The sequence below is a fragment of the Spermophilus citellus genome (genome assembly GCF_964194105.1).
Source record: "Spermophilus citellus genome assembly, chromosome: 13".
In the NCBI taxonomy this organism is placed as follows: domain Eukaryota; kingdom Metazoa; phylum Chordata; class Mammalia; order Rodentia; family Sciuridae; genus Spermophilus; species Spermophilus citellus.
Window position 1 is genome coordinate 14,872,261 of NC_138193.1, and position 12,246 is coordinate 14,884,506.

The 12,246-nt window shown below is 41.9% G+C and overlaps 1 protein-coding gene across 2 annotated transcripts in view; it reads left to right on the forward strand.

The window, feature by feature from the left end:
• TMEM87B (transmembrane protein 87B) overlaps positions 1-9,982 on the forward strand; it is a 52,561-nt gene extending 42,579 nt beyond the window's left edge. For both annotated transcript variants that reach the window (XM_081264686.1, XM_081264685.1), the window contains exons 18-19: positions 6,081-6,111; positions 7,119-9,982. In XM_081264686.1, the coding sequence (XP_081120812.1) occupies positions 6,081-6,111; positions 7,119-7,178 (91 nt within the window). In that variant the 3' untranslated portion in view covers positions 7,179-9,982. The remainder of the gene's footprint in view (positions 1-6,080; positions 6,112-7,118) is intronic.
• Positions 9,983-12,246: the final 2,264 nt, after the last annotated feature.

A 12,246-nucleotide genomic window follows, 5' to 3' on the forward strand; every position in this document is an offset into this window, starting at 1 on the left:
ACAGTTCTGTCTGGTCTGATATTCCCTTTACCTGAAGAGTGTCCTATTTCTTGTAATGCAGCTGTGCTAGAAGAGAATCTGTCAAATTTTTGTTTGTCTGAATAAGTCTTTGTTTCTTTTTTTTTAAACAGTATTTTTCTAGGTATAGAATTCTTGGTCAATAATGTTTTTCTTTTATCACTTCAAATGTTGTCACTTGCATGTCTTCTAGGTTTCAGAGTTTCAGAAAAAGTCTACTTTAGTTTTTTTCCTTGTTCCTTCATGTTATATGGGTTTTGTTTGGTGGTTTTAGTTTTTGTTTTTGGTAGCCTTAGACTTCCTCTTTAGTGTGTTTTTAGAATATGGTAACTGTGTGTGTGTGTGTGTGTGTATGTGTATGTATATGTGTGTGTACACATAGGTTTCATTTGTCTTGGCTGTATACCTAGAAGTGAAATTGATGGATCATGATAATGTAGTGTTCAGCATTCTGAGAAATGGAAAGCTGCTGTGTTATTTTACATTCCTATTAGGGATATATGAAGGTAACAGTTTGTCTGTGTCCTTGCCAGTACTTGTTATTGTTCATATTTTTTATGTTATCTCTTTCAGTGGCTATGAAATAGCATTTCATTTTGCTTTGAGAGATTGATGTTATTTAAACTTTGGTAATTGAAATTGATGCATATCAGGTCTATGAAAAATAGGAATTACAACCAACTATTATATTTTTTTCTTTTAAAAGAAAATGTGTATATATTCTTTTATATTTACTTACATATTTAGTATTTCTTCTTCCTAACATGAAACATGAACTAAGAGCCTTCTCCTGTGGGTCTCTATTATTCCTTACAGTATGGGTTTGCTGGCAAAAATTCTGTTTTATTTATATGAAAATATTTGTTTTGCCTTCCTTGTTAAAGGATGGTTTTGCTGGATATAGAAATCTCTGTTGACTTTTGAGCACCTTCATATCCTTCATGACTTTCACGTTGTAACTTTAGCATATTGACTTCCTTCAGGTTCTTAAAGCTCTACCACACATCAAGGCTTGGTTAAGCTTGCTGAACATTTTTATACATGTATCTTTTCTTTTTATACATACTGTCTCTCCTAGGAAAAGGATATAGGTCTTTTATTTTTCCTTTTTTTTTTTTTTTTTTTGGTACCAGAAATTGAACTCAGGGGCACCTGAACACTGAGCCACATCCCCAGTCTTATTTTGTATTTTATGTAGAGACAGGGTCTCACTGAGTTGCTTAGTGCCTTGCTTTTACTGAGGCTGGCTTTGAACTCGCAATCCTCCTGCCTCGGCCTCCCAAGCCGCTGGGATTACAGACGTGTGCCACCACACCCAGCTATTTTTCCATATTTTTTTTATCGGCACATTATAGTTGTACGTAATGGTGGGATTCGCTGTTCTATATTCATACATGCACACAATATAACAATATAATTTGGCCAGTATTATTCTCAGTAAGTCCCCTTTCCTCTCCTTCTTCCCCTGCTCCCTTTTCTTTACTGATCTCCCTTGCACCTTTATTTTTTTTTCCTCTCTCGTTTCCTTGTATGAGAGAAAACACACTACCCTTGACTGATTTGTCTTTTGTTGCTTAATATAATCTTCTCAAGTTCCATTCCATTTTCCTGCAAATGACATAATTTTATTTTTATTTATGGCTTAATAAAGCTTAATAAAGCTCCATTATGTATATATACTACATTTTCTTTATCCATTGAGCAACACCTAGGCGGGTTCCATAGTTCAGCTGTTGTGCTACTACAATATGGATAAGCACAGATCACTGTAGTATGAACACTTTAATTCTTCAGAATAAATAACGAGGGGGCTGGGGCTGTAGCTCAGTGTAGAGCGCCGGCCTTATATATGTGCTGAGGGTTTGATCCTCAGCACCACATAAAAATAAATAAAGATACTGTATCCAACTTCAACTGAAATATTTGTGTGTGTGTGTGTTTGTGTGTGTTATTTTTTTAAAGAATAAAAAACGAGGAATGGGATAGTGAGCTATAATGAGCTCCTGTTTCTCCACATTCTTTCCAGCATTTATTGTTTGTATTCTTGATGGCTGCCATTCTAACTGGAGGGAGATGAAATGCAGTGTAGTTTGATTGTATTTCCCTAATTGCTAATGATGTTGAACATTTTTTCATACTTTTGTTGGCCATTTATGTTTCTTTTGAGAAGTGTCTCTTTAGTTCTTTTGCCCATTTATTAATTGGGTTATTTTGGGGGTGTTAAATTTTGAGTTCTTTGTACCATCTGAATATTAATTCTCTATTAGAAGAACAGCTAGCAAAGATTTTCTCCCATTCAGTAGGTTCTCCTTTACCATGCAGAAACTTTTTAATTTGATGCCATCCCTTTATTAACTTGGCACTATTTCCTGAGGTAGGGGTCTTATTGAGAATGTCATTGGCTGTGTCTACACGTCAGTGCTGACCTTACAATTTCTTCTAGGAGTTGCATAGTTTCTGGTCCAGTCCTAGATCCTTGATCCACTTTGTGTTGTCTTAAGTGCAGGGTGAGTGCCGGTGATCTAGTCTCATTCTTCCACATATGGATAACCAGTGTTCAGCACCCTTTGTTCTTTTCTCCAGTGTATGGTTTCTCAGGAATCAGATGATTTTATCTGTGTGGATTTGACTTCTAGTCTGTACCATTGGTCTGTGGCTGTTTGGATGCCAGGACCATGCAGTTTTTGTCACGGAAGCTCTGTTGAATTCAGCTATTTTGATTCCTCTAGCGTGGCTTAGAATTGTTTGGCTAGTCTGTCTCTTATTCTTTCAAATTAATTTTAGCACTTTTTTTCTAGTTCTGTGAAGAAAGCTGGTATTTTAATGAGGATTGCATTGAATTGATTTATTATTTTTGGTTATATGTCCATTTTAACAATCTTAATTTCTGCCTATCCAAGAACATGGGAGGTATTTCTATCTTCTAAGGACTTCTTCAGTTTCTTTCTTCAATGATAGTTTTCATTGTAGAAGTCCTTCATCTCCATGTTTAGATTTATTCCTAGGTATTTTTTTTCCTGATTTCTTTTTCAGCAGATTCATTATTGGTGTTTAGGAAAGCTGTTGATTTTGTATGTTAATTTATACCTGCTACTTTACTGAATTTGTTTGTTAGCTCTAGAAGTCTCTTGGTGGGGCTTTTGGATCTTCTACGTAGAGAATCCTATCATCTGCAAACAGTGGTAATTTTACTTCTTCCTATCTAATTCTTATTCCTTTTATTCTCCTCCCTTGACTAATGCTTCGACTAGAATTTCTAGTGCTATATTAAATAGGAGTGATGAAAGTGGACATCCTTGTCTTGGTCAGATTTTAAAGGAAATGCTTTGATTTTTTTCCCCCTTTTACTATGAGGTTGGCTTTAAGGGGGTTTGTATATAGCCTCTGTAATGTTGAGGTCAGTTCCTTCTATCCCTAATATTAGTTTGTCGTTCTTTCTGTATCTTTTGAGATGATTGTGATTTTTTTATGTCCTTATTTCTATTTATGTGGTGAATTAATTTGTTGATTTGCATGTATTAAACCATTCTTGCATCCCTGGGGGGAAAAAACTTGAGCATGACACGCAATCTTCTTAATATGTTGTTGAATATGATGTGCTAAGACTTTTAAAGGATTTTTGCATCTAAGTTCATTAGGGAAGTTGATCTGTAGTTTTCCTTCCTTGATGTGTCCTTATCTGGTTTTGGTATGAGGGTGATCCTGGCTTCATGAAATGAATTTTTGTGTTCCATCCCTTTCTAGTTATGGAATAGTGTGAGGAGAATTGGCATTAGTTCTTCCTTGAAGTACTGGTAGAATTCAGCCGAGAATCCATCTGGTTGTTGGCTTTTCTTTGTTGGAAGACTTTTTATTACTCTTCTGTTTTATTTCTAGTTGTGGGTCTGTTTGGGTTTTCTCTGTTCTCCTGATTCACTTTTGGCAGGTTGCATGTGTTTAGAAGTGTATTCATTTCTTCTAGGTTTTCCAATTTATCGGAGTTTTCAAAAGAATCTCTAATGATCTGCTGAATTTCTATGATGTCTGTAGTGATTTCTTCCTTTTCATCTCTAATTTTATTAATTTCGGTCTTTTGTTTTGATTTTCGTTATTTGGCTAAGGATTTATCAATCTTTTTATCTTTGTTTCACTGATCCTTGTATTTTTCTTAATTTTCAATTTCATCAATTTCAGCTCTGATCTTAATATTTTCTTTCCTCTACTGGTTTTGGAATGGGTTTATTTTTTCTTTTTCTCAAGGACCTTGATTTTCTCACATGGCGCTCATAGCTGTAAACCTGCCTCTTACAACTGCCTTTGGAGTGTCCCAGAGGTTCTGGTGTGTTGAATCTGGATTCTCATTCGAGTCTAAGATTTTTAAATTTTTAAATTTTTCCCCTGATTTCTTCTATCACTGATTCATCATTCAAAAGTGTTTTGTTCAGTCTCTGTGTGTTCATGTAGTTTCTATATGGTTTTTTTGGTGTTGATTTCTATTTTCTTTCCATTATCATCAGATAAAATGTAAGGAATTATATCAGGGTTTGTTTTTTTGTTTTTATTTTTTTAATTTCCTTAGTTGCCTATGGCCTAAAATATTATCTGTTTTGGAGACTTTTCCATGAACCCCTGAAAAGAAAGTGTATTTGTTAGATGAACTATTCCATAGATGTCTGTGAAGTCCATTTTACTTCTAATATTTTACTGCATTTCTGTCGGGATGACTCTGTGTGATAGTGAGAGGTGTGCTGCAATCACCCAGGATCATATATGCGGGGTCTCACTGAGCCTTAATTTGAGTGGTGTCTGTTTTATGTGATGAGGCGCACCCATCTTGAGGCATAAATGCGTACCATCGGAGTGTTTTCTTGTTAAGTGTTTCCTTTGCCAGCGTGGTGTGACTGTCTTCTGATTAGCTTGGTCTGTCTGCTGCGTCGTGTGAGAGTATCGACTCCTGCCTGTCTGTAGCTTTCCTGAGCATGTCCAGGCAGCATGGGAGACTCTCCAGCACCTTTCCCAGCGTGTTGACCCTCTGCCCTAAGAGAGCACTAACACACGTGAGAGGAGTGTTCTGACCAGATGGCACATCACCACTCGGGTAGTTTCCCAGCTCTTCAGAGAGAAACATAGCAAGGAAGTGACAAATAAATCTGGGTGTCAGTCATGTTTGGAATTGCTCATTTGTGTATTTTTAGTCATTGATATTTCTTCACCGCATTAAGCTCTAGGATTGCTTATCTTATATTGAACCCAGGGCCTTGTACAGTTTCCTTTCTGATATAGAAATAGCCTGTGGTCCACTTCCTTTCTGAAGTTAAGATTATTCAAATTTTTCAGTTAAACTTTTGACAAAACAGTTTTTTGTTTTGTTTTGTTGTTTTTGGTCCTGGGGTTGGAACTCAGGGGGCACTCAATCACTGAGCCACATCCCCATCCTATTTTGTATTTTATTTAGAGATAGGGTCTCACTGAGTTGCTTAGCGCCTTGCTTTTGCTAAGGCTGGTTTTGAACTCGAAATCCTCCTGCCTCAGCCTCCCGAGCCACCGGGATCACATATAGGCATGTGCTACTGTGCCTGGCAACAAAACAGTTTTTAAAGGAACACACATTCCGAAAACTGTTCATATCCTAAGTAAGTGTATAACCCACTAAATTTTTTAAATGAGTACATTTGAGTAATCAGCATCCAGATCAAAAAGTGGAACATGACTAAGCCCTAGAAGCCCATGTTCCTTTCCACATAGGGGGCCACCTTCCCATAGGTTCTGTCGTCCCGACATCTGGAACTGTAGAGCCTGTTCATTTAAAAAATTTTCTCCCTCAGTAGCTCGTCCATCTTCTTGGTTGTATGGTATTCCATTGTTTGAACATGCCAGTTTCTCCAGCTGGGCTGTTTCTAGCTTAGGGCTGTTGAGCACAGTGCTGCTATGAAAACCCTCCTCCTCCTCTGCTACAACCTGGGTGTCTCCGTGTCTCAGCTGAGCGTCTGCAGTGGGAATTGTGGACCACAGGCTATTTCTATATCATTTTCCTAGATTCATTGGCCTACTTTTAATAACACTGTCACTTTTTTTTTTTTTAGAGCACTTCCAGTGTTGGTGGATTCGGATGAGGTAAAATATGTTTTTGCTTATTTCCTTAGAGCCGGTATTGTCACAAAATAGAAATGTACTTCAGAAAGAGATTCTGAAAGTCACTTTTTAAAATGAATATGGGTTGAAGAGACGGAAGGACATTACGAATTGACTTGTGATGAGGCACAAAGGACTTCTGGGTGAGGTCCTCCTTTAGCCAGAAGCAAGATTAATGCTTGTTGGTAGGAAAGAGTGGGGGGTCTCACTTTATGAGACGTTCAGTGAATGATTCACTAAACCCATGTCTAGGTAGGGTTGAGAGGATTTGAAGGGGCAGCTTAACCTCTGACGTGCATATTTTGTTGGGGTAGTAAATAGTGTTTGTTTGGTCTCCTCGTTCTTCACTTACCAAACAGGAACTCTGCGTCAGGGGTATGGCCTAGGAAGTTCAGGGGGAGGGTTGGGGTCACAGGATGTTTTAGGTTGCCTCAAGTTTGAAGTGCCAGAATGAAGGCTGGAGGGGGGAGGCCAAGTTCAGGTGGCTGTGGGAGATGAGCTGCTGCTCTGTGTTCACTGAGATGCAGGAAATGACTTTGCATCAGTGTCATTGGGGTTGGCGGCAGGGGAAAGTTTGAGAAGGCTGTAACTTCAGGCCTTAGGACTCTGCTGAAAGACGCGCCTAGAATTACTTTAAGAAGATGTTTAAATTATTCACTTGATGGCAACTGATTCGTGATCTCAAAAAGACCTGGATTCCGTGAGGCCAGGCAGATCCAGACAGATCCCGGTGGGCTGTGCTGCGCGATCCGCCGGCTCCTGCCTCCGCTCCCGGGGCTCTGAGCTCGTGTTTTCTGGGCAGCCAAGGGCTGGTGCTTTGTGGCCGTCACCAGGTCCCTGGGCATTCTGAGTGTGTGTGGACTGTACTTTCACTGTCTATATCTGATACTTTCCCAACATGGAAAGCGTAAATCGTGATTTTTGAAAGATTAAAAAATTCCATCACAGTCTTGGAAGCAGCATTTTGACAGTTTTTCTTCTCCCTCCAGGAAATTATGACCAGATCTGAAATAGCTGAAAAAATGTTCTCTTCAGAAAAGATTATGTGATCGGAATGAGTATAAATAAAACCAAGGTCACGGCCTCAGACTGTGATGAGTGGGAGCTTGTTAGGGGGCAGCCAGCAAGCTCTGGCCCTGCTGCCCTGGACATCACATGGTAAAGGAAGGACTCGGAGGAGGCTGTGCATCCTCAACAGCTGACTTCTCCGTGTCTGCCGGAGTGAGTGGCTGGACTTGGAAGTCATCTGAGAAGAGCACGAGGAGGAAGCCATGTGCACAGACACCTGCTGGTGACATGCCAGCATCGGATTGGGGTTCTCTCTTTTCTCTGGAAAAAAGGATCATTCCAGGTTTCTTTAAATTATATAAAGTCTCCTGCTGTTCTTTCTATTCACTTTGAGATAGATAATGTGATTCTTCTGAAGTATAGCGTGTCCGTGTCCCCATCTTTGGGATTTATAATTACTAGAAGCAGTAATGATTTTTTGTTTTACTTTTATACTGATGACTTAACATTGGAATGTGGGCATGTTGATATGTCTCATTTTGCTTTTTTTTTTTTGGTCTGCACAATGCCATTTTTTGTGAATACCACCATGAGCATCAGATCATGGAGTTAGGTCTTCTCTGAGCTCAGGGGAACACATGTGCACAAAGAGAAAAGTCTTAAGGGTTCCTTCCACAGATTTGCTCTGCCACTGCCCTCCTCGGGCCACGGGTACGCGAGCTACTGCTGAGTCTGCTGGGCAGGTGGTGGACAGCTGGCCACGTGGTGCCCCACAGCACCTCCTGCCTGGCAGGTTGGGAGGCCCATTACTGCTGAGCCTGGTGGAAACTAGATCTGTGTCTTGTACACAATCTTGGCATCTTCGTCTTATAATAAAGGCACATTGAACTGCAGAGTACATCACTGCTGATCTGGTAATTGCTTTGTTAATCTTCAGCCATGTTTTGCTGCTTTTTTGTCACATTTCTTGGTGACATATGGGTTGGCAGGGGTTTTTTTTTTTTTTTTTTTTTTTTTTTAGTGTCTTTCTTTAAAATAGTGTGGACATATGCAGTTGGACATAGTGTGATGAAACTGTGAATGTGCCACTCCTTCCATGACCAAAGATAGAGGGCTGGCAACCTGTGAGGCGGTGATGAGGGGCGCATCTCGCCTGTCCTCTGCAGGAGTCCAGCCTGTGAACTGAGAGTGACTTCAGAGCATTTGAGAAGACAGGAAAATCTTGACCATCACAAATCTTTTTTCTTCACTGTGAAGCCTCAGAATGGTTTTCTTTCCTCTCAAAAGCCTTTCTGACCTGCCTCCTGTGGTCAGAATGGAGGTTAGTAAGAAGACTGCCTTCAGGCAGCAGCTTCTCCTGGGAGGCCTCGCCTCACAGCGGTGCTCAGCGGGGAGCCCTGGCAGGACCGCGCTGCTTGCCCCTCTGGGGACAGGCAGGTTTGCCAAGTGTTGCTCGCTCTGGACACCCTTCCTGGGAGGAGAGGGGCTAGTTGAAGGGTTCTGGTTCCATCCTTCGCTCAAGTTTCTGCCAGGGTGATGGCCGCCCACTGAGCACCTGGGTCTGCTCTGGTTTGGGTTCTCTGCCTTTGCCCAGCTGGTTCAGGACTGGAGGTGTCTGCTGACCTCCTACCCCACGGTTTGCAGTGGGTTGACCCCTGACTCGGCACACAGCTGGGGTTGACCTCAGAGGCCGAGTCCTGGGCCTGCAGCCAGGAGGCACGTGAGCATGGTGGATGGGAGTGGGGGCCGATGGCAGGTGTCACACTAAGGGGAACCAGCCCCCACAGGCCTTGCTGCTGTTCATAGGGACAGTTCTTTCTCCCGCCATGTAGCTCAACAGGGACTGAAGGGCAGCCGCTGCTCTCTGCCCTCAGGAGGCAGGTTCCCTCCTTCCGATGCTGCTGAAGGGCATGTGCAATGTCTATCCTTCCTGGTGGTGGTGTCATCTGTATTTCTGGGGAGCAGGAGGGGCCGCCCTGGCACTTGACTTCCAGGCCCAGGGAGGATGGCGAAATGTCCCCAGGGCGCACAACTCCTTCCTCAGGGGCCTCCAGGCCTGGGGCCTGCTCTAGGGGTTGCTTTAGGAAGCCTTGGCGAGGCCTAAGGGAAGGGCCCACTTTGGTATGAAGTGTGAAATTTGCCTAAGAGGAAATTTTCATGATTTGAAGTAGATTAAATATCTCCTTTAAAGTGTAGTCACTTTATTGCAAAAACTAAGGAAAAATAGCTGATTATTTTATGCCTTGAGGTAATATTCCCTTACTTTCTTGTAAAGGAAATATTTTTTCTAATCTTTCATATCCCTTCCCCTCTGTATTACAGAACATTAGATTTGCACTACTATAACGTCGACTCAAAGTATAAAAGTGTATAGATAAGTTTGATTCTATATCTTCCTTTTGAAAGCGGTCTGGGGAGCCTCCCTGGCTGTCACGCTAGGGAGGTCTCTGCTCCTAGTCCTTGTCTTTCGTGGCAGCAGCAGGAGACAGCCCTGCCCAGCACCGCCCTGCACGACAGAAGCTTGACACGGGCACGTTTTGAACATATCAGCTGTATGTATGTAAGTGACAGAAGTCGATTTTTAAGGAAGTGTATGTTATGCCACAAGAACTCATGGCTGGGTTAAGAATCTTCTTTAGAACTAGGAAAGTGTTTTATTCATATATTTGGGGAGAAAGTTTGGGGGCTTAAAAATTGTATTTTTTATTTAAAAAACTTAAATTATTCTATAACTTGAAAGAAATTTCTTTGAATATAGGACATGACTATTTGAAGGATTTTTGTTTGAAATATTAATGTATTTTTGTGCCTTAAAATTGGTTCTTTTAATAAAATGCTTTCTGAAAGTTTAGATGATTGATAATTGATATTATTTGAACGATAGACTACATGACTCTATAGGAAAAACAGACTTCAGTAGATGGCAGGACTGAAATCCTTCAAAGAGGAGGTATATTCCATTAAACAAGAAACTGTTCAACCTCAGTAGTGATACAGAAATGCAAAACAAAAGGTTGGGGAAATTTCTAAAAATCTGGTTAACCTAAATTTACGTTCTTTATAGACATCTGTAAAATCCCTTTGCTATCAAGGTCTGGTGAACTGAGCAGACTCATTAATGATGGTGAGAAATGACTCATTAATGATGGTCTTTGTGAGAAGAAGTTCATGAAGTTTGGATGGTATCAATTTTGGTGATATTTTAAAGGACGGCTCAAAATACAGAATAAAGTTTCCGCACAAGCGTGTATTGTAGTATTCAAGATGAAACTAGAGGCAAGTTTAAATGTGAACAATAGGAAAATTATTGCATTATGGTTTAACTGGCTACTTTGGGGACACTGTGCAATCATGAAGTTATCACAAAGAATTTATAACAACAGACGAATACATGTTACTTACATAAAAACAAAATCAAGGATTGAATAGCAGTGAACCAAAGTGGCACTGTGGTCAGTGCTGTTGGGGTTCCACCCCAAAAGTGGTCCCCATGTGATCCCAACCCTTCAGAAGACTGAGATAAAAAGAAGCCGACTCTTGTCCCAGCCCAGATGGGCACAGAGGTGGGGAGGCTGGCCTTCCAGGTGGTCCCTTAGGACCCCCAGTTTATTTCCATCCGAGGCCACCATTTGCACCCAGCCATCGGAAGGAGGAGCGACTGCTCAGAATGTTCTGGGACTGGAGCAGGAAGTGGCGAGCATTGCTTCTGAGCAGTCCCTTGGCAAAACCTGGTCCTGTGGTCACACCAGACTGCCAGCAGGCAGGGTAGTGCCAGCAGGCAGGGTAGTGCCAGCAGCCTGGCTGCCTCCTTCCTGAGAGGGGGACCCCTGGCTTCCTGCCTTGTGGAGCAGTGGACGGCGGCAGGCCTAGGAGCTTCTCCTGCCTTCGCATTACCTAACTTTCTAAAGCTAAGGTGTGAGCTTTGCCTAGGCTGCATGGGAAAGGCTGTGTGGCTTCAGGTCACAGCTGGGTCCCTGAGAGCCCCACCTTGCTGGGACATGTGGTGCAACATGGGGACATTGCTTCAGGGACCTTCTCCCAGCCTGATGTTGGGGGCCAGGACGGGAGCCTGGAGGAGGGCAGGGGCATGTGATGACTTGGGGCCATTCACAGGGCACCAGGCTTAGCCATTGACCCCACAGGAGAGGCTTAGTAGCCTGCCTTAGGTAACCCACCCGGGAAAGTGACCAGTCTGGCCTAGTATTAGCAGGAGTCCTCCTTGAAGGATTGTCCTCAAGTCCTGAGGGGAGTGGAAGCTCCATTTACCACGTCCATGTTTGCTTATTGGAGGGTTGATAACGTGTCTGAGGAACCTGGGGCACTGCCCTCCTTGGCCAGCTGACGTCAAGGTGGAAGGTGCACAGGAAACCCTCTGAAGTTCAGGTACATCACCTTAAGAGTAAGTTGCCCAGAGGTTCCCCATGAGTGACCTGGGCTTACAGCTGAACACCTGGGCTGTGTGACGTAGGCTGGCGTGATAACTCAGATGAGAATAACTTGGGTAGCATTTCCTTAAAATTATTTTGAAGAATAAGAAACTGCAGTTTATATACAGGAAAAAATTCAAAAGCCATCCAGCAGAGGGTGCCAAAGTCATGTCTCCTAGAATTCCTAATCTCGACTCTTTGTCCTTAAATCTTGCCTTTAAAAAAATAAATACAAATATACTTTTTCTTATAAAATGCCATTAAACAGATTTGGGGAGTAAAGAAAATAAACCTTAAAAACATAACTTTTAGGGACTGGGGTTGTGGCTCAGAGGTAGAGAGCTTGCCTAGCATGAGGCATTGGGTACAATCCTCAGCATCACATAAAAATAAAATAAAAGATATTGTGTCCACCTATAACTAAAAAATAAATATAAAAAATAGGCTCAGTGATGTTGTACGTACAATGACATTTACAAACAATAATATTTAAAAAACATAACTTTTGAAATGTTATAAACTAAACATGTGCATAGGGTCTGGGGATGTAGCTCTGTGGTGGAGCTCTTGCCTGGCCTGTGCAAGGGCCTGCTTCAAACCCCACCATCCTAAGAAATCAACTTACAAGCAGCCAGAGAGGTGGGACTGCACCCGCAGGCGTGCTTTGTGTGCTGATCACCCT